At 48.1% G+C, this 22,670-nt stretch overlaps 1 protein-coding gene across 2 annotated transcripts in view; it reads left to right on the forward strand.

Moving 5' to 3' along the window:
* Window positions 1-22,670, forward strand: part of LOC137569288 (probable ATP-dependent RNA helicase DDX60) — a 573,444-nt gene that overhangs the window by 486,220 nt on the left and 64,554 nt on the right. For both annotated transcript variants that reach the window (XM_068278827.1, XM_068278828.1), the window contains one exon: window positions 1,884-2,026. In XM_068278827.1, the coding sequence (XP_068134928.1) occupies window positions 1,884-2,026 (143 nt within the window). The remainder of the gene's footprint in view (window positions 1-1,883; window positions 2,027-22,670) is intronic.

Genomic DNA, 22,670 nt, shown 5'->3' on the forward strand with positions numbered 1-22,670 from the left:
CATTGTTAAAGGGACCCTCCACATTACACTGTAAGCCCCACTCCCTTCTGGGAACCAGGGGTGTGGATTAGTCCCTTGCCTTTAACATTGGATAGAGGTGTGTTTTAAAGCAGGGTAGGATCCAACCCCATTATTAAGAAATAAGTGGACTCGTATTAATCAGATGGTGGAACCCAATGCTCGCGTTATAGCTCATCTAACTAGTACCAACCTACAAAAGGGGTTTAAAAGGCTTGAAAATAAAGGGTAAACATTTTGCAAAATTTTTATAATTTTTATAAAATATAAAATTATTATATAAAGTCAAGTTACAATTCATACCTAATCTGTCATTTAAAAAGTAATAGAAACCCCTTAGCGTATTTTTCGGCATATAAGACATACTTTTTCTCCCACCTCAAAATTAGGAGAAAAAGTCTCCCTGACTTATAAACGCCCACTGATACCAACTCCCTGTATTGCAGTGCTGGGCCGAAATTACGCATGAGCGTAATTACGCATCGTAATTCAATGTAAATTTACGCGTAAGCGTTACGCGTAACTTACGGTCTTACGCGTAATTATTTACGCGTAAGACCGTAAGTGGTATCGTAATTACACTGTCTACCGTAATTGCTAGGCATGCGTAATTTTACGAACACTTACGCGTAATTTTACTAACGTAAAATCTCCCATTTTCTAAGAGTAGCCAATCAGTCAACATCCTAAGCAACCAATAGTATCTTCTCCCGCCCTTCAGTATAAGCGTACGTTTTGACGCATACGAATGATATGTACGCAATAACTGTCACATTGACGGCTATTGCGTACATATCGTCCGCATGCGTCAAAAAATACGCATTAATGGGTATTACGGCACTACGCGTAACATCGTAGTGTAAGCGCCTTCATTACGGTATCCTTACGCGTAATTGCGTAAGTTTACGCGTAATTACAGTGATGTACCGTAGATAATTTCCTACGCCGTAACCGTAATTGCGTAATGCGTAATAGCGTAAAATTACGCGTAATGATCCGTAAGCGTAGATTTTTCCATTACGAGCAGCACTGCTGTATTGTACCCCATGTCTCCTCTGCTGCCACCGTGTCCTCCACTGCTCCTCCAAGTCCTCCTCCGCTCCCCATGTATAATTCAACCAGCGGCCGCACGGCTCACCTCATCCATCGTCTCCATTGCTGATCAGAGACCTCACCTCTCTCTCACTGTTCCCCTAGTGCCAGCTTCTGCTGATGACATGATCAGAAGAAGCCAGGAGGACCAGGGGAGCAGTGAAGGAGAGGAGAGGACTCTGATCCCTGCTGGAACCGATGAATCAGGTGAGTTGTGCTGCCACTGCTTATAATCATACATGGGGGAATGGAGGAGAACACGGTGGGAGCAGTAGACAGAAGGACACATGTGGGGGACATAAGAACACCCATGGGGACAGAAGGGGACACATGGGAGACAGAATGGGACACATGAGGTACAAGGGGTACACGATCATTGGAGAGAACATCTACAAGATGCTCCTCGACCATGGACCCGGTTTAGTATATATTTTTTTTCCTGGTTTTTGTACTCTAAATCTAGGTGCATCTTATAGTCCGTAGCACCTTCTATGCTGAAACATTCAGTACATAGCTAGTGGGATGCGTTTATTTAGGACATCCTGCAGTTTTCCTTTAAGTTTGCATGTTTTTCATATACTGTGAACATTCAATACATTCCCCTTATAGTGTGCATAGATTTTATCAGTTTGTCTCTTGAGGTAATGTCCATTAGTGATGAACAGAGTCCCAGTGACCCTGAGAGGGAATTAAATTAACCAGCTGACAATTAACTGTACATTATTAAGTAGAGAATTGTTTGCTGATCACTACAGTCTCTGTTGTACCCTCAGGCTTCTCCGGTGAGGAGTGCACAGATTCAAGCCTGGTGGCCCATCTAATGCCAAGTTCTGTGGGAAGAAGCGGAATATCACCATTTGCTTGCCTGTCTGGCAACACTGACCATAGCTTAATGAGGATGAAAAATGTAAACAGTGTAAGTTTTAAAAAGTCATAAGGTCAAAATAAACAGAAACAATGTTATGTTTCCAACAAAGGTACAACGGAATGTTTTTCTTAAAGAAATAAAAAAGCTCTTTTTTTCACTATGCATTATCTGGTGAATAAATGAAAGCTTCATACACACGTAGGAGGCATGTCGCTTGGCGAGGATCTGGACCCATTCCCTCGGGGTGACATTGCAGGGCTGACACTGTACAGACGTGTTGCTAGCTGTCAGACTTGCGACATGTTTTGATTCTATGTGGGGGCAAAGGGTAAATAGAGTGGCACGAGTGTGACTTCACCCGGGTGAATGGGAAGAAAAATGCTCTCGACAGTCACTCATCGGACAGATTGATGGCCAAAGGGGAGTTAGAGGCTGCTGTACACACATTGGGCTTTATTCACAAAGCAGTGCTAAGTGTTAGCACGCTTGTGAAAAGCCCTGTATCACGCCTACAGTTAGTTTAGGCGTGATAAATAGCACTCGCGCGCAAAGTCCCAAGCGCAAAACTTTGCGTGCACACGGTGCGGTGCGTGCAAAATTTCGCATCGAAAACAAAGGCACCATGCGACATTAAGGTTGCACCCCATGCGACCTTATAGGTGCATCGGGTGCACCGTTTTCGTTGCACTGCGATGCAACGTTTGCGCGCACCGCCCTGTGCGCCCGGAACTTTGCGCGCAATGTGATTTTAAAACACGTTGCTAACCTACTTAGCATCCTGGTTAACACGCCCAAAGTCTTTCGTAGGTTAGCACCGCTTTGTGAATCGAGGCCATTGGATTCTCGGCAGGGTGACCGTAATCGGATGAGTTTCATCTAGCATGCAAAGGGGCTTTAGGGTATGAATTAATTTAGATTTGAGAAAGATTATCTTTAAGTTTATTTACTACTATGATTATTTGAACCAAATTCTTCAGGCACTGTAAACATTCCTGTGAGCAGACTACCCTAATGCTTAAAGAGAATCTGTACTCTAAAATTCTTACAACAAAAAGCATACCGTTCTATTCAATATGTTCTCCTGGGCCCCTTTTTGCTGTTTCTGCCACTCTCTGCTGCAATCCTGGCTTGTAATTGCCAGTTTTAGGCAGTGTTTACAAACAAAAGACATGGCTGCTAACCAGCATGTGATAGGCTGAGAGAAGCTCAGTCTGTGACTCATACAGAGCCTGCAGGGTGCATGAAGAGGGTGTGTATAACTTCTTCCTATCACAAGCAGAGCAGCACATTCCAGCCTGAGCCAACAAAGCTGACAAAGGAAAGAAGATTAGATTAGATAACAGAGATAATACAGCCACTGTGCAACTAGGAAAGGCTGCAGTAAGACAGACCACATTAGAACAGGTATAGGAACTTATAGGATAGAAGAAATAAGGCTGAAAATGTTGTTACAGAGTCTCTTTAAGGGCTCGTTCCCACTGTTGCGACGTGATTTCGGCCGCATTCCGACGCTTGTAAAAACGCATGCGGATGCGTTTCCGCATGCGTTTTTACCCGCGATTTCGCATGCGATTTCGCATGGCAGGGTGCCACGCGAAATTAACCATGACACTGCCAGGGCAAAATAAAATTGAAAAAGGTGCGAAATCGCACGCGAAATCGCGGGTAAAAACGCATGTAACAAACGCATGCGTTTTTACTATTAAATACATTAGCGGCGATTCGCACGGATTCCCGACGCAGGCGAAATCGTTGGCTCTTTTGTGCGTTTTTTTACCGCTGAAAAAAACGCACCTCAACAACGCTACAGTGGAAACAGGCCCATCCACTTGCATTACATGTGCGGATCTGCATGCGTTGGACGCATGCAGATTCGCGATAGTGGGAACGAGCCCTAAAGCTAAATTGCTGATCCGCAAGAGCAAAATCACTGCTAGATTTTGTAATTTTGAGGCTTATTAAATAAAAAAGGTCTTTCCTGCTAGGAGACCTCCACTATTTTACAGATCAGATTGGAGGGTGAAAGAGATGTGAAGTTTTTCTTGTACCTGTGGCAGACATTTTGTTTGGAGCGAACATTTTGTCTTACAGAGATGGTAGGACTCCGCCACAGCAGCCATCTTGGATAGAGTCATCCATTTTGTTTGTATTAAAGGGAACCTAAACTGAGAAAGATGTGGATTTTTCCTTTTAAAATAATACCAGTTGCCTGACTCTCCTGCTGATCCTGTGTCTCTAATACTTTTAGCCACAGCCCCTCAACAAGCATGCAGATCAGGTGCTCTGACTGAAGTCAGACTGGATTAGCTGCATGCTTGTTTCAGGTCGATGATTCAGCCACTACTGCTGGGAAAAGGGATCAGCAGGGGTGCCAGGCAACCAGTCCATCTTTGACAGGATGATCGCTGAAACATGGAAGCTGCCTGAAGACTAGGTCTAAAAACACACGATTGGTTCACTCGATGGCCAGGGGCCCCGGACCTCTCTCACTGGCCGGGGCCCCAAGGCCAACACGTGATACCTGGAGGGGAGTGCGGGTGGGCCTGGACCTCTCACACCCAGGCTCTGGACCTCTCACATCCAGAAAACCCACCAACACTGCCTCCATACTGAATGCTAAATTCAACACACACAAGCAATAGAACACAGCAGTACATGCATCCAGCTACATTTGAAATTGGTCAGCAGGTGCTTGTCAGCCAATCAGGATGCACTGTCATACACCCTTTACCTGCCATACCACATCTAGCAGCCATTAGCATTCAGGTGGGAGGCTTCAGTTGGACGCCATCGCAAGATTGCGTCGCTAGCAGGACCGCCCCGTGTAGGCATCCCTCCCACAGGGGTCCCTCCCTAACCGATCACCTGTCCGCCATGTCCTAGAGCTGAAAGAAAACGTTTAAAAACACACGATTGGTTCACACGATGGCATGTATAAGAGGCATTATCGCGGGAAAAAAAACATTTCTCAGCTTTTATTTACATTTGAGCAAAAAGTGTCCAGTCCAAAATTATTCATAACCTTCTCAATTAATAGAAAAGCCTTTATTGGCTATTACAGCAATCAACGGCTTCCTATAATTGCAGACCAGCTTTTTTTGCATGTCTCCACAGGTATGTTTGCCCATTCATCTTTAGCAATGAGCTCCACATTTTTGAGGTTGGAGGGTCTTCTTGCCACCACCCTGATCTTTAGCTTCCTCCACAGATTCTCAATTGGATTCAAACCAGGACTCTGGCTGGGCCACTCCAAAACGTTAATGTTGTTGTCTGCTAACCATTTCTTCACCACTTTTGCTGTGTGTTTTGGGTCATTGTCGTGCTGAAATGTCCACTGGTGCCCAAGGCCAAGTTTCTCTGCAGACTGCCTGATGTTGTCGTTGAGAATCCTCATGTATTGCTCTCTTTTTTCATGGTGCCGTTTACTGTGATTAGGTTCCCTGGTCCATTGGCTGAAAAACACCCCCAAAGCATTAGGTTCCCACCACCATGTTTGACAGTGGGGATGGTGTTCTTTGGGCTGAAGGCTTCTTCTTTTTTACACCAAATAAAGGAAACATCATTGCGACCAAACAATTCAATTTTTGTTTCATCTGACCATAATACAGAAGACCAGAAGTCTTCTTCTTTGTCCAGATGAGCATTTACAAAGGCCAAGCAAACTTTTGTGTGCATTATCTGGAGAAGTGGTGTCCTCCGTGGTCTGCATCCATGGAACCCAGCAGTATGCAGTGTCCGTTGGATTGTCTGCCTTGAGACATTGCCACCAGCAGAGCCCAGATTCACCAGGATGGCCTTGGTTGTGATCCTTGGATTCTTTTTCACCTCTCTCACTATCCTACTGGCCAGCTTCCAACTATGTCCTCTGAGTTGGCTTCCAACTACGTCCTTTGAGATTTAACACAGTGCGGAACATTATTGTGCGGTATTTTTTAATAATGCTTTGCACTGTAGCCACTGGAACTTGAACACATTTAGAATTGGTCTTGTAGACCTTTTCTGACTTGTGTGCAGCCACAATGCGCAGCCGCAGGTCCTCACTGAGCTCCTTTGTCTTAGCCATGACTGTTCACGAACCAACTGCAGGGAGCTGCTGTTTTTCACCTGTTGAGTTGATTAAAACAGCTGTTCCCAATTAATTAAGGTAATTAGGATGCTTTAGAACAGCTTGGACTATTTGGAAAAGTATAGAACTTTGGATTTTCCCACAGACTGTGGCAGTTTGTGAAGGGTATGTATAATTTTGGACTGGACACTTTTTGCTCAAATATAAATAAAAGCTGAGAAATGTTTTTTTTTTCCACAATAATGCCACTTGTACATTGTTTTATTATCTTTTGGGAGACACCTGTGTCATTTCCCGTGAAAAAATTACTTGCTGGTTGAATAAAAATAACTTGAAGTCAAAATTTGCCAGGGGTATGATTAATTATTGGCAGCACTGTATATCCCTGTATCCTGAAAAGAAAATGGGGAAAGAGGGAGCACAGGCAAATAAGCAGGTTTGGTATTATATAATAGGAACCAATGAAATAATTTTGCACTGATGCTAATTTTATGCAAATGTATGCAGCTTGGAAATGAAGAAACCACATGCAGTAGCTGCATAAACTTAACATAACCAGCCTGTTATTTTTTAAATATATTTATTGAAAAAAAATCAGATGTGCAACACACACATTTTTGAGTGGCTAATTAATGCACATTTACAATCATATGCGTTAAAAACCAGGAGCTTGAACAAGGGCTTTAATTGTACGTCTCATAGGGCTTGATTCACAAAGCGGTGCTAACCTACTTAGCACGTCTAAAGTCTTTAGACGTGCTAACCAGGGTGCTAAGTAGGTTAATCAATTGAGAAATCCGGTGCTAACCTACTTAGCACCCTGGTTAGCATGTCTAAAGACTTTAGACGTGCTAAGTAGGGTAGCACCGCTTTGTGAATCAAGCCTATAGTGTCTTATGGATTTAGACCTCTTACAAAGACATTGGGCTTGATTCACAAAGCCGTGCAAACTGTTTAGCATGGGTGTGCTAAACAGTTAGCACGTGAAGTGCCGTTCGCGGACTTTTGCGCGCGCAAACGTCCGCGATCGGGTGAATCGCAGCACTTTGCGCGCACAAAATTCCGCGAAGTGCCCTTCACGTGCTAACTGTTTAGCACACTCGTGCTAAACAGTTTGCACGGCTTTGTGAATCAAGCCCTTTGTGTTTGATGCGATGTTAAGGTCGCACAACGTGCCCCTAACGCAGCGCATGTAGGTTATGAAACTGGACATTATTTTGCACTGCGCTATGTGTCTCTTGGTGCGCCGTTTTGTCACATACTGATGGAACGAAAACGGCGCATGCGTTACATTTAAAAAAAAAACCAAAACTTAGTGAGCATGTGCAACACACATAACACAGCAAATGTATTGCTAAACGCACAGCATGCAGCACTTTCTAAATATTGCTACATGTTACACACAACGCAATGTATGCACTGTGAATGTTGCACAGACTTAATATTGCTTTGCGTTAGAGGCCGTAAAGATATTTTGGACTGTGAATGTACCAGGAGTTACCTGCTGATCTGGTTAGTTAGGAGGAGTGACCAATGATCAGGGGCGTAACTAGGCCCCACCGGGCCCCCCTGCAGAATTTCTGAGCGGGCCCCCCGGTCCTGAACGCATCATGGGAGGCGCCGAGGGACGACCGGAGAAGACGTCAGAAGGGTAAGCTTGATCCTCCGCCCAGCCCGCACAGCAGTACTGGGTGTCATCCGGATAACTACTATCCGGATCACCCGAAGTTTGCCCGCCGCTGCCCAGACACTGCCCGGACTTAGATTTAAGGCGGAGGGGAGCGCAGAGGGGAGAGCCCCGAGGTGAGGGGGGGGGGCTTCCCCCCTCCCCGCCGAATTGCTGCATGGCTTTCCCCTCATGCTGCGTCCCCTCCAACCCCCACAAAACGGCCCCGAGCGGGCCCCAGGAGGGGGTCCGGGCCCCCCCGCGGGTGCAGGGGCTGCGGGCCCTATTGTTACACCAGTGCCAATGATCATAAGACCATGATGTTTAGATGCAGTTAGGTGCAGTCATTTTTGGGAACCAATCAATAATGAATCACAGCCAATACTCCACAAATTAGTGCACAATTATAAAAAAAAAAATGTAGGACTTATCCAACAATAAGATTAAAAACATTTACAATCACCCTTCTTAATTTGAATATAATCAGAAATCCCCCAGGAGCTGAATATAGTGAATTTGTAGTGATAAAATATACAAAGATCCAACCAATATATTGCTCTTAATAAAACTGTTAATGGAAAAAGATTGCCATATACACAGTAAATTACAACAATGAAAAAACTATCACCCTGCCCGAGAACGTGAAAAAAGTGCTGCGTGCCAAAACTGTACAATACGATACAGTACAATACAACACAGTACAATATTGAACCTGTGAAAAAACAGTGTATTATGGAGGCTGTGTTATGCAAACAATGAATGATGTGCAATAAACATTGTAAAGTGTGCCGTGCTAACCAGTGTGATGCAAGTCAGCTGCGTGAGGGAGAAGGATGAGGATGCCTGCCTTACACGCTCGCAGTGTGCGGCTGCTTCTAGGGAAGCTGATTGCCAAGCATGCTGGGATTCACTGGCGTAAGAATCACCCGTGCAGGGGGTGCATCTGCAGGGAGGCCCGGAAGCCTTGAGGGGCCCAGCCTCAGCAACTCAGGAGCCCACGCCGCCTGCTCATATGCATTAACAAGCAGGCTGCTCCCGAAAACAAAACTTTTTTATTTCGATTGCAGGCACTAGGACCTAGGCAGCAGCGCGATCCAAAGACCTTCTGAGCGGCATAGCAGCAGCCGCTGTGTAACATGGCAGTACAGTACTTGTCCTGGCCGGGCCGCCCCCTCTCAGCGCATTAGCCTTGTGTCAGCGCGATTTAAACTTCTTGTGAGCGCATAGCAGCAGCCTTAGTGAAGAATGGCATTAAAGTACGCGTCCTGGCCGGCCCTCTCCGTTCAGTAGGCCTGTATCAGCGCCATCCAAAGTGCTTGTGAGCGGCATAGCGGCAGCCGTAGTGAAGAATGGCATTACAGTACGCGTCCTGGCCAGCCCCTCTCCGTTCAGTAGCCTTGTATCAGCGCCATCCAAAGTGCTTGTGAGCGGTATAGCGGCAGCCGCTGTGATGTCCGGGGATGCTGCGCGTGGTTGTGATCCTCATGTCAGCGCGATCCTGGCAGCGATGCACGGCTTCGGCCGCTATGGCAACAGTGTCCACACAGGCTTCCATATCTCGGAAAAACAGAAGTGACGAATTGTGAGAACAGTCAGAGTCAACCCACAGACCAGCACCAAAGACCTACAACATCATCTTGCTGCAGATGGAGTCACTGTGCATCGGTCAACCATTCGGCGCACTTTACACAAGGAGATGCTGTATGCAGAGGAAGCCTTTTCTCCGCCCACAGCACAAACAGAGCCGCTTCAGGTATGCTAAAGCACATTTGGACAAGCCAGCTTCATTTTGGAATAAGTTGCTGTGGACTGCTGAAACTAAAATTGAGTTACTTGGGCATAACAAGGGGCATTATGCATGGAGGAAAAACAACACAGCATTTCAAGAAAAACACCTGCTACCTACAGTAAAATATGGTGGTGGTTCCATCATACTGTGGGGTTGTATGGCCAGTGCAGGGACTGGGAATCTTGTCAAAGTTGAGGGATGCATGAATTCCACTCAGTATCAGCAGATTCTGGAGACCAATGTCCAGGAATCAGTGACAAAGCTGAAGCTGCGCCTGGGCTGGATCTTTCAACAAGACAATGACCCTAAACACTGCTCAAAATCCACTAAGGCATTCGTGCAGAGGAACAAGTACAACGTTCTGGAATGGCCATCTCAGTCCCCAGACCTGAATATAATTGAAAATTTGTGGCGTAAGTTAAAGAGAGCTGTCTATGCTTGGAAGCCATAAAACTTGAATGAAATAGAGATGTTTTGTAAAAAGGAATGGTCCAAAATACCTTCAATCAGAATCCAGACTCTCATTAGAACCTACAGGAAGAGGCTGCAATTTCTGCAAAAGAAGGATCTACTAAATATTGATTTTATTTATTTTTTGTGGTTCCCAAATGTATGCACCTGCCTAATTTTGTTTAAACAATTATTGCACACTTCCTGTAAATCCAAAACTTAATTTCACTTCTCAAACATCACTGTGTGTTACTCCTATATGATATATTTAACTGACATAACTGACATTTTTTATCGTAACAACCAACCATTTATACAGGAAAATCATGACGATTAACAACTTTGCCCAAACTTTCGCATCCCACTGTGTGTGTGTGTGTGTGTGTGTACATATATATAACATACTTAATATAAGTATATATATTCTTTTCATTGTATTCCTGATTTCTGTTTGGGGGGGAAGAGCACCTGCCTGTCCCTTATATTTTTTTGGGGGAGTCTGACCAGGGATGGTCGTAGTCAGCCAACTTCACTACGCTGGAACTACGCGTAGTTTTACGCAATTATGCTTCGCCAAATGACGTCTTTGAAAACAAATATTCGCTTTGTATGCATTTCGTAGACTACGCATTAAAATACGCAATTACGCGTTGTGTGAAGCGTAGTGTGTGCGGATGCTTAAGCCCGTTATGCAGAAAATTTTACGCATTAATTCCTCTTTAAATGCTTATACTGGGTACTCTTCTATGCGTACATTCCCCTTTACAATGCGTAAATTTGTAAGCATACAATCGCACGCGGAAAAACAGTCGCGAGTAACGCATTCGTAGTTCACTACGCTATACATATGTTAACTACGCATAGTGGGCATAAGCTAGGCGTATCGCTACTTCGCTACGCATAAATTCGTAAGCGTAGTTTTGAAACTTCACCTACAAACTACGATGCGTAGATGCGAGCTACGATGCGTAAATTCGCACTGGCGTAGTTTCTGCTCATCCCTGGAGTCTGTCTGGTTGCTATTTTGGGGGAGGGCTGCCTGATTTCTGTTTTGAAAGGGGGGGGGGGGTGACGCCTGCTGCCTGATTTCTGTTTTGAGGGAGGGCCCCATGCAAAGTTTCACAGGGGCCCAGTGATTTAGTGATCTAGTTACGCCCCTGCTGGGATTCTGATATATTGGCGCTGGCTGGGTCATATGGTATCGGGAAATGTGGCCACGTGAGGCACTGGCTGGTGTGCGTCACAATGACGCCCGCCCCCAGTACCTATGTCGGACTATCATGTGTTCCATAGGTCGCACAGATGCTGGCATAAGTGTGTTATCTAAATTACCCACCAAGACCACCATCACAAGGTATTTGTTATCCCAAATGTGGATATAAAAAAATAATTATATACAATACTAGCAAAAAACGATCTATATGCATTTGCAAGAATGGACACATGGTACTCCAAAATATTTTTTGTATATATACATACATGTACACCCCAAAGAGGAAGTGGTGAAAAGGAACCAAAAAGAACAAGAGCCATAGAGAAGGAGGAGAGAATGATGTTGTACACAAGAGATAGTGGAACCTAAGAGAATCCCAAAGTTTAAACCTACTCAGGCCAGAAGGAACAATCCCAAAGGAATGAGATAAATCTGTATTACAGTGTGGAAGATAGAAAACCACAAATACTGATATCACCTGCTCACCTCAGGTAGGGCCAGGTTACCGACCAGTCAACAGAGGCACCTGCTTGGGGCCCCATCAGGGTTTCCAACCATCTGTTTTTTACACTGTCACTGTCCTTATTTTTGTGGTAAAATGTAGTGTTGGGCGAACATCTAGATGTTCGGGTTCGGGCCGAACAGGCCGAACATGGCCGCGATGTTCGGGTGTTCGACCCGAACTCCGAACATAATGGAAGTCAATGGGGACCCGAACTTTTGTGCTTTGTAAAGCCTCCTTACATGCTACATACCCCAAATTTACAGGGTATGTGCACCTTGGGAGTGGGTACAAGAGGAAATTTTTTTTTAGCAAAAAGAGGTTATAGTTTTTGAGAAAATCGATTTTAAAGTTTCAAAGGGAAAACTGTCTTTTAAATGCGGGAAATGTCTGTTTTCTTTGCACAGGTAACATGCTTTTTGTCGGCATGCAGTCATAAATGTAATACATATAAGAGGTTCCAGGAAAAAGGACCGGTAACGCTAACCCAGCAGCAGCACACGTGATGGAACAGGAGGAGGGTGGCGCAGGAGGAGAAGGCCACGCTTTGTGAGACACAACAACCCAGGCCTTGCATGAGGACAAGAAGCGTGCGGATAGCATGCTTTGTACCGCCATGCAGTCATAAATGTAATAAAGATAAGTGGTTCAATAAACAGGGACCACGCGGCAACGCTAACCCAGCAGCAGCAGACGTGATGGAACAGGAGGAGGCGCAGGAGGAGAAGGCCACGCTTTGTGAGACACAACAACCCAGGCCTTGCATGAGGACAAGAAGCGTGCGGATAGCATGCTTTGTACCGCCATGCAGTCATAAATGTAATAAAGATAAGAGGTTCCATAAACAGGGACCGGCAACGCTAACCCAGCAGCAGCAGCAGCACACGTGATGGAACAGGAGCAGGCGCAGGAGGAGAAGGCCACGCTTTGTGAGACACAACAACCCAGGCCTTGCATGAGGTACCGCCATGCAGTCATAAATGTAATAAAGATAAGTGGTTCAATAAACAGGGACCACGCGGCAACGCTAACCCAGCAGCAGCAGACGTGATGGAACAGGAGGAGGCGCAGGAGGAGAAGGCCACGCTTTGTGAGACACAACAACCCAGGCCTTGCATGAGGTACCGCCATGCAGTCATAAATGTAATAAAGATAAGTGGTTCAATAAACAGGGACCACGCGGCAACGCTAACCCAGCAGCAGCAGACGTGATGGAACAGGAGGAGGCGCAGGAGGAGAAGGCCACGCTTTGTGAGACACAACAACCCAGGCCTTGCATGAGGACAAGAAGGGTGCGGATAGCATGCTTTGTACCGCCATGCAGTCATAAATGTAATAAAGATAAGTGGTTCAATAAACAGGGACCACGCGGCAACGCTAACCCAGCAGCAGCAGACGTGATGGAACAGGAGGAGGCGCAGGAGGAGAAGGCCACGCTTTGTGAGACACAACAACCCAGGCCTTGCATGAGGACAAGAAGCGTGCGGATAGCATGCTTTGTACCGCCATGCAGTCATAAATGTAATAAAGATAAGTGGTTCAATAAACAGGGACCACGCGGCAACGCTAACCCAGCAGCAGCAGACGTGATGGAACAGGAGGAGGCGCAGGAGGAGAAGGCCACGCTTTGTGAGACACAACAACCCAGGCCTTGCATGAGGACAAGAAGGGTGCGGATAGCATGCTTTGTACCGCCATGCAGTCATAAATGTAATAAAGATAAGTGGTTCAATAAACAGGGACCACGCGGCAACGCTAACCCAGCAGCAGCAGACGTGATGGAACAGGAGGAGGCGCAGGAGGAGAAGGCCACGCTTTGTGAGACACAACAACCCAGGCCTTGCATGAGGACAAGAAGCGTGCGGATAGCATGCTTTGTACCGCCATGCAGTCATAAATGTAATAAAGATAAGTGGTTCAATAAACAGGGACCACGCGGCAACGCTAACCCAGCAGCAGCAGACGTGATGGAACAGGAGGAGGCGCAGGAGGAGGAGGCCACGCTTTGTGAGACACAACAACCCAGGCCTTGCATGAGGACAAGAAGCGTGCGGATAGCATGCTTTGTACCGCCATGCAGTCATAAATGTAATAAAGATAAGTGGTTCAATAAATAGGGACCGGCAACGCTAACCCAGCAGCAGCAGCAGCAGCACACGTGATGGAACAGGAGCAGGCGCAGGAGGAGAAGGCCATGCTTTTTGAGACACAACAACCCAGGCCTTGCATGAGGACAAAAAGCGTGCGGATATAGCAGCAATGCTTTTTGCCGCCATGCAGTCATAAATGTAATACAGATGAGAGGTTCAATAAACAGGGACCGGTAACGCTACACCATCCCAGATGTTCATTGGTCATGTTACTTGGTTGGGGTCCTGGAGTGTTGCGTAGTCGTTTCCAATCCAGGATTGATTCATTTTAATTTGAGTCAGACGGTCTGCATTTTCTGTGGAGAGGCGGATACGCCGATCTGTGACGATGCCTCCGGCAGCACTGAAACAGCGTTCCGACATAACGCTGGCTGCCGGGCAAGCCAGCACCTCTATTGCGTACATTGCCAGTTCGTGCCAGGTGTCTAGCTTCGATACCCAATAGTTGAAGGGTGCAGATGGATTGTTCGACACAGCTACGTCATCTGACATGTAGTCCTTGACCATCTTCTCCAGGCGATCGGTGTTGGAGGTGGATCTGCACGCTTCCTGTTCAGTGGGCTGCTGCTGCATGGGTGTCAGAAAATGTTCCCACTCCAAGGACACTGCCGATACCATTCCCTTTTGGGCACTAGCTGCGGCTTGTGTTGTTTGCTGCCCTCCTGGTCGTCCTGGGTTTGCGGAAGTCAGTCTGTCGGCGTACAACTGGCTAGAGGAGGGGGAGGATGTCAATCTCCTCTCTAAAGTCTCCACAAGGGCCTGCTGGTATTCTTCCATTTTGACCTGTCTGACTCTTTCTTCAAGCAGTTTTGGAACATTGTGTTTGTACCGTGGATCCAGAAGGGTATAAACCCAGTAATTGGTGTTGTCCAGAATGCGCACAATGCGTGGGTCGCGTTCAATGCAGTCTAGCATGAATTGAGCCATGTGTGCAAGAGTCCTACCAGAATCCTCATCATCCTCTTGTGAGCGTTGTGATAGTTGTTGTGATGCATCATAGTCGTCACCTTCCTCCTGGTCTGCTTCTGCTGACCATTCGCGCTGAATTGTGGAAGTCCAACGTGCACCGCTCTGGCCCTCGTCAGTGGTGGCATGAAATTCCTGCTCCAACTCCAGCTGTTCCTCCTCCTCTTCTTCGTCATAGCTGCTGGGGCCAGCGTTCCCTGAGGCGGATGGCCTGATGTTGGTACCATCACGCTGATCGTTTTCTCCTTCAGATTCCCCCAGTTGCATCATGACAGCTGTTTCCTTGATTTTCAACATTGACCTCTTCAGTAAACACAGCAGTGGTATGGTAATGCTGACTGAAGAGTTGTCACTGCTCACAAGCAACGTGGATTGCTCAAAATTTTGGAGGACTTGGCAGAGGTCCAACATGTTGGCCCAATCGGATCCACAGAAGCTTGGCAGCTGTCCGGATGCGCCTCGGTACTGCGCCGTCATGTACTGGACCACTGCACTCTTCTGCTCACAAAAGCGTGCTAGCATGTGCAGCGTAGAATTCCAGCGCGTAGGGACATCACACAGCAAGCGATGGTGGGGGAGATTGAAGCGCTCCTGCATCTTGGCGAGTGCCCCCGAAGCAGTACTGGAATTTCTACAATGTTTGGCCACTCGACGCACCTTCAACAGAAGATCGGCCACGCCTGGGTATGTCCTCAGGAACCGCTGAACTACTAGGTTCATCACGTGCGCCAGGCAAGGGATGTGTGTCAGCTTAGCCAACCTTAAAGCGCGAATGAGATTACTCCCATTATCACACACAACCATGCCCGGTTTCAAGTCCAGCGGTGCCAGCCACAAATCCGTCTGTTCCTTTATTCCCTTCCAAATTTCCTCCCCTGTGTGCTGCTTATCCCCAAGGCCGATCAGCTTCAGCAACGCTTGCTGACGCATGCCAACAGCTGTGCTGCACTGCTTCCACGATCCTACTGCTGCTGGGTTAGCGTTTCCGGATGAGGTACAGCTTTGAGATGCGTTGGAGGAGAAGGAGTCAGAGAGGTAGGTGCTGCTGTTGTTATCCAGTGGGAGGGACGGCGGTGCAGCTGTTTGCGGCGTGGGCAACACCCGCGCCGTAGCAGGTGAGGAATCGCTGCCAGGCTCCACAAGGTTCACCCAGTGTGCGGTAAGGGAGATGTATCGACCCTGGCCGAACGCACTCGTCCAAGTGTCAGTGGTGAGGTGAACCTTGCAGGCAACGGCATTCTTCAAGCTTCGGGTTATTTTGCTGACCACGTGCTCATGCAACTCAGGCACTGCAGAGCGCGCAAAGTGGTAGCGGCTGGGAACCACGTAACGTGGGATGGCCACTGACATCATGCCCTTGAAGCTGTTTGTCTCCACCACTCGATATGGCAGCATTTCGCAGGCCAGAAGCTTGGCTATGCTGGCTGTTACTGCCACGGCCCGGGGGTCATTTGCTGGCAATTTCCTCTTGCGCTCAAACATCTCCGACACAGACAACTGAACCGTAGCGCTGCACACGGAAGGGCTGTTGGTTGTTGTGTTTGATGAACACTGGGAGACCTCAAGAGCACTACTCCGGAAAGTGACAGTGTCAGCGTCGTCTGATGTTTGTGAATGTTGTGAACCACGCAATGGCTGGGCTACTGCTGCTGCTGAGGCGGGTCTGGTGGTGAGTCTGGTGAACCCAAGGGAGGCAGTGTTGCTGGTACCCTGTCCTGCCGCGTTTGCCCACAGAGTGGGATGTTTGGATAGCATGTGGCGGCTCATGCTGGTGGTGGAGAGGTTGTTAATACTTTTCCCCCTGCTCAGGCGAGTCTTGCACACCTTGCAAATCGCCATGGTAACATCCTCAGTGCAGTCTTCAAAGAAAGCCCAGACTTTGGAGCACCTGCCTCCTTGCTGGCGATTTCTGTTTCCTCCTCTTTTGCCTCTCACTCTAACTTCCACGCTTGTGGTGCCTGAAATTGCGCGCCGCCTACCTTGTGGCACAAGGCGAACTCGTGCAGCAGTGGGTTCTTCAACAGACTCATCTGTGCTGCTGCTACGACGGCGATGTTCTCGTTCACAAATAAAATCTGGGTCTCTGTCCACATTGTCCATACCCTCCTCTTCCATCTCCTCAAACTCGTCATATGTCATTGTGGGGGGCCGCCGCCGTGGAGTAGAGCTCCCCAGAACAACCTCTGCGCAGCTCACTCCAACGTCGTCTTCCAGATCTTGTCGGCCGACCTCCTGCAATTGCAACCCCTCCTGCCCAACTTGCTCTGGGATTTGGGTTTCCGAGTCCTCCTCGGACTCGCCTTGTATTTCAGTGCGCGGTGCATTTCCCACAGTTAATGGTTGTGAATCCGGGCACAACATTTCTGGCTGTTCCTCCATTGACCTTTCATAGGTGGAAGTTTGTTGGGCTGGGAATAGCTCCTGCGAATACCCCATTGTGTCCTGAGGTAATTCATAGGACTGGTTATCTGGCAGTTGTGTGCGTGGTGTCGCTGCCGGTTGTGTCAGCTTTGTGCCCACTGGCTCCTTGTAACTGGCTGAGGACTCGGACCTCGTGCGTGATGTGCTGGTGCTGCTTAACCCACTGCTGGACGCTTGAGAGGTCATCCAAGTAATTATCTGGTCCTGTTCTTTTGGATTTGTGAGGGTTGTTGTCCTGGACAACATGGGCGGTATTGAGTGGGTTTTCTTGGGTGCTCCCCTGTGGCCTGTACGTGAACCGTCAGGGGAAACACCTCTTCCCTTGCCCCTTCCTCTTTCACCGGATTTCTTCCTCATTTCACTTATCCTTACAGTACACGCTGACTGGCAGCAGTACAGTGGCAGTACAGAAATGCTATACAGTACCACTATTCCCAGCAGCGACACAGAGCACAATGCTATACAGTGGCGGGTGAGCGGTGTACTACTGTTCCCAGGCCCAGCAGACACAGAGTGGAAGTAAACACAATGCTATATAGTCTGGCTGAGCGGTGTACACAGAGTGGCAGTACACACAATGCTATATAGTCTGGCTAAGCCGTGTACACAGAGTGTCAGAAAACACAATGCTATATATAGCGTGGCTGAGCGAGGTGCACAGTGGCAGTACACACAATGCTATATTAGTCAGGCTAAGCCGTGTACACAGAGTGTCAGAAAGCACAATGCTATATATAGCGTGGCTGAGCGAGGTGCACAGTGGCAGTACACACAATGCTATATCGTCAGGCTAAGCCGTGTACACAGAGTGTCAGAAAACACAATGCTATATATAGCGTGGCTGAGCGAGGTGCACAGTGGCAGTACACACAATGCTTTATAGTCAGGCTGAGCCGTGTACACAGAGTGTCAGTAAACAATGGTATATAGTCTGGCTGAGCGGTGTACACAGAGTGTCAGTAAACAACGGTATATAGTCTGGCTGAGCGGTGTACACAGAGTGGCAGTAAACACAATGCTATATATAGCGTGGCTGAGCGAGGTGCACAGTGGCAGTACACACAATGCTATATAGCCAGGCTAAGCCGTGTACACAGAGTGTCAGAAAACACAATGCTATATATAGCGTGGCTGAGCGAGGTGCACAGTGGCAGTACACACAATGCTTTATAGTCAGGCTGAGCCGTGTACACAGAGTGTCAGTAAACAATGGTATATAGTCTGGCTGAGCGGTGTACACAGAGTGTCAGTAAAAAACGGTATATAGTCTGGCTGAGCGGTGTACACAGAGTGGCAGTAAACACAATGCTATATATAGCGTGGCTGAGCGAGGTGCACAGTGGCAGTACACACAATGCTATAGAGCCAGGCTAAGCCGTGTACACAGAGTGTCAGAAAACACAATGCTATATATAGCGTGGCTGAGCGAGGTGCACAGTGGCAGTACACACAATGCTATATTAGTCAGGCTAAGCCGTGTACACAGAGTGTCAGAAAACACAATGCTATATATAGCGTGGCTGAGCGAGGTGCACAGTGGCAGTACACACAATGCTATATATAGCGTGGCTGAGCGAGGTGCACAGTGGCAGTACACACAATGCTATATATAGCGTGGCTGAGCGAGGTGCACAGTGGCAGTACACACAATGCTATATATAGCGTGGCTGAGCGAGGTGCACAGTGGCAGTACACACAATGCTATATTAGTCAGGCTAAGCCGTGTACACAGAGTGTCAGAAAACACAATGCTATATATATAGCGTGGCTGAGCGAGGTGCACAGTGGCAGTACACACAATGCTATATATAGCGTGGCTGAGCGAGGTGCACAGTGGCAGTACACACAATGCTATATATAGCGTGGCTGAGCGAGGTGCACAGTGGCAGTACACACAATGCTATATTAGTCAGGCTAAGCCGTGTACACAGAGTGTCAGAAAACACAATGCTATATATATAGCGTGGCTGAGCGAGGTGCACAGTGGCAGTACACACAATGCTATATATAGCGTGGCTGAGCGAGGTGCACAGTGGCAGTACACACAATGCTATATATAGCTAGTGTTGGGCGAACAGTGTTCGCCACTGTTCGGGTTCTGCAGAACATCACCCTGTTCGGGTGATGTTCGGGTTCGGCCGAACACCTGATGGTGTTCGGCCAAACTGTTCGGCCATATGGCCGAACTAAGAGCGCATGGCCGAACGTTACCCGAACGTTCGGCTAGCGCTGTGATTGGCCGAACGGGTCACGTGTAGTGTTGGGCGAACATCTAGATGTTCGGGTTCGGGCCGAACATGGCCGAACTCCGAACATAATGGAAGTCAATGGGGACCCGAACTTTCGTGCTTTGTAAAGCCTCCTTACATGCTACATAACCCAAATTTACAGGGTATGTGCACCTTGGGAGTGGGTACAAGAGGAAAATTTTTTTTAGCAAAAAGAGCTTATAGTTTTTGAGAAAATCGATTTTAAAGTTTCAAAGGGAAAACTGTCTTTTAAATGCGGGAAATGTCTGTTTTCTTTGCACAGGTAACATGCTTTTTGTCGGCATGCAGTCATAAATGTAATACATATAAGAGGTTCCAGGAAAAGGGACCGGTAACGCTAACCCAGCAGCAGCACACGTGATGGAACAAGAGGAGGGTGGCGCAGGAGGAGAAGGCCACGCTTTGAGACACAACAACCCAGGCCTTGCATGAGGACAAGAAGCCTGCGGATAGCAATTTGCATTTTGTCGCCATGCAGTCATAAATGTAATACAGATGAGAGGTTCAATAAACAGGGACCGGAAACGCTAACCCATCACAGATGTTCATTGTTCATGTTACTTGGTTGGGGTCCGGGAGCAGGGGCGTAGGAATAGGCCCTGCAGCCCCTGCGCCCGCGGGGGGGCCCGGCCCCCCCCCTGGGGCCCGCTTGGGGCCGTTTTGTGGGTGCTGGAGGGGTGGCAGCATGAGGGGAAAGCCTTGCCCACAGTCGGCGGGGAGAGGGGTAGTTCCCCCCTCTCCCTCACCTCGGGGCTCTCCCCTCTGTGCTCCCCTCCAGCTCTTTAGTGTGTGGGGCTGTGGGCAGCGGGCAGCGAGCGGCGGGCAGATACATACCTGCTTCCGTGCGTTCCATCGACGACTTCTCCCTCTAGCGGCTGACGTCACTTCCGGAAGTGACGTCAGCCGCTAGAGGGAGAAGTCTCCGATGGAACGCACGGAAGCAGGTATGTATCTGCCCGCCGCTCGCTGCCCGCTGCCCACAGCCCCACACACTAAAGAGCTGGAGGGGAGCACAGAGGGGAGAGCCCCGAGGTGAGGGAGAGGGGAGAACTACCCCTCTCCCCGCCGACTGTGGGCAAGGCTTTCCCCTCATGCTGCCACCCCTCCAGCACCCACAAAACGGCCGAGAGCGGGCCCCGGGGGGGGCGGGGGGGGGGGGGGCGCTCAGAAAATCTGCAGGGGGGCCCGGTGGGGCCTAGTTACGCCCCTGTCCGGGAGTGTTGCGTAGTCGTTTCCAATCCAGGATTGATTCATTTTAATTTGAGTCAGACGGTCTGCATTTTCTGTGGAGAGGCGGATACGCCGCCGATCTGTGACGATGCCTCCGGCAGCACTGAAACAGCGTTCCGACATAACGCTGGCTGCCGGGCAAGCCAGCACCTCTATTGCGTACATTGCCAGTTTGTGCCAGGTGTCTAGCTTCGATACCCAATAGTTGAAGGGTGCAGATGGATTGTTCAACACAGCTACGCCATCTGACATGTAGTCCTTGACCATCTTCTCCAGGCGATCGGTGTTGGAGGTGGATCTGCACGCTTGCTGTTCTGTGTGCTGCTGCATGGGTGTCAGAAAATTTTCCCACTCCAAGGACACTGCCGATACCATTCCCTTTTGGGCACTAGCTGCGGGTTGTGTTGTTTGCTGCCCTCCTGGTCGTCCTGGGTTTGCGGAAGTCAGTCTGTCGGCGTACAACTGGCTAGAGGAGGGGGAGGATGTCAATCTCCTCTCTAAAGTCTCCACAAGGGCCTGCTGGTATTCTTCCATTTTGACCTGTCTGGCTCTTTCTTCAAGCAGTTTTGGAACATTGTGTTTGTACCGTGGATCCAGAAGGGTATAAACCCAGTAATTGGTGTTGTCCAGAATGCGCACAATGCGTGGGTCGCGTTCAATGCAGTCCTAGGCCGAAGAGGTCATAGCCTAGGGTCACAAAACCTGTTTATTGGGCAATTTCAATGGTGGCGAGTCTGACGTACATAAATCGCAGCAATGGCCGTTAGCAACGTCTGAATCTCACGAAATGTCTCATGCAGGTAGAAGACATATTGTTAGACTTGGGCTCCAAAGATGGGTTCCCTACATCTCTGCAAACCAGAGTTACAGGGCTCCAAATTTGGTAAAATCCCCCATAGGCTTTCATTGGGCCTCCTATTTACAGTTCCAAAATCTCACATCTTTTCAAAGGGCAATTACTCAGCAGTGGCAAATTTTCTAGCATTGTAGGGACCCTTAGGGGGAACATGACTGGTGAGTTTCGGGCCCCTAGGCCGAAGAGGTCATAGCCTAGGGTCACAAAAACCTGTTTATTGGGGCTATTTCAATGGTAGTGATGGTGACGTACATAAATCGCAGCAATGGCCGTTAGCAAAGTCTGAATCTCACGAAATGTCTCATGCAGGTAGAAGACATATTGTTAGACTTGGATTCCAAAGATGGGGTCCCTACATCTCTGCAAACCAGAGTTACAGGGGTCCAAAATTGGTAAAATCCCCCATAGGATTTCATTGGCTCCCTATTTCACTTTCCAAAATCTCACATCTTTTCAAAGGGCAATGGCTCAGCAGTACCAAATTTTCTAGCATTGTAGGGACCCTTAGGGGGAACATGACTGGTGAGTTTTGGGCCCCTAGGCCGAAGAGGTCATAGCCTAGGGTCACAAAAACCTGTTTATTGGGGCTATTTCAATGGTAGTGATGGTGACGTACATAAATCGCAGCAATGGCCGTTAGCAAAGTCTGAATCTCACGAAATGTCTCATGCAGGTAGAAGACATATTGTTAGACTTGGATTCCAAAGATGGGGTCCCTACATCTCTGCAAACCAGAGTTACAGGGGTCCAAAATTGGTAAAATCCCCCATAGGATTTCATTGGCTCCCTATTTCACTTTCCAAAATCTCACATCTTTTTAAAGGGCAATGGCTCAGCAGTACCAAATTTTCTAGCATTGTAGGGACCCTTAGGGGGAACATGACTGGTGAGTTTCGGGCCCCTAGGCCGAAGAGGTCATAGCCTAGGGTCACAAAAACCTGTTTATTGGGGCTATTTCAATGGTAGTGATGGTGACGTACATAAATCGCAGCAATGGCCGTTAGCAAAGTCTGAATCTCACGAAATGTCTCATGCAGGTAGAAGACATATTGTTAGACTTGGATTCCAAAGATGGGGTCCCTACATCTCTGCAAACCAGAGTTACAGGGGTCC

This window comes from Hyperolius riggenbachi, chromosome 1 (assembly GCF_040937935.1).
Source record: "Hyperolius riggenbachi isolate aHypRig1 chromosome 1, aHypRig1.pri, whole genome shotgun sequence".
Lineage (NCBI taxonomy): Eukaryota > Metazoa > Chordata > Amphibia > Anura > Hyperoliidae > Hyperolius > Hyperolius riggenbachi.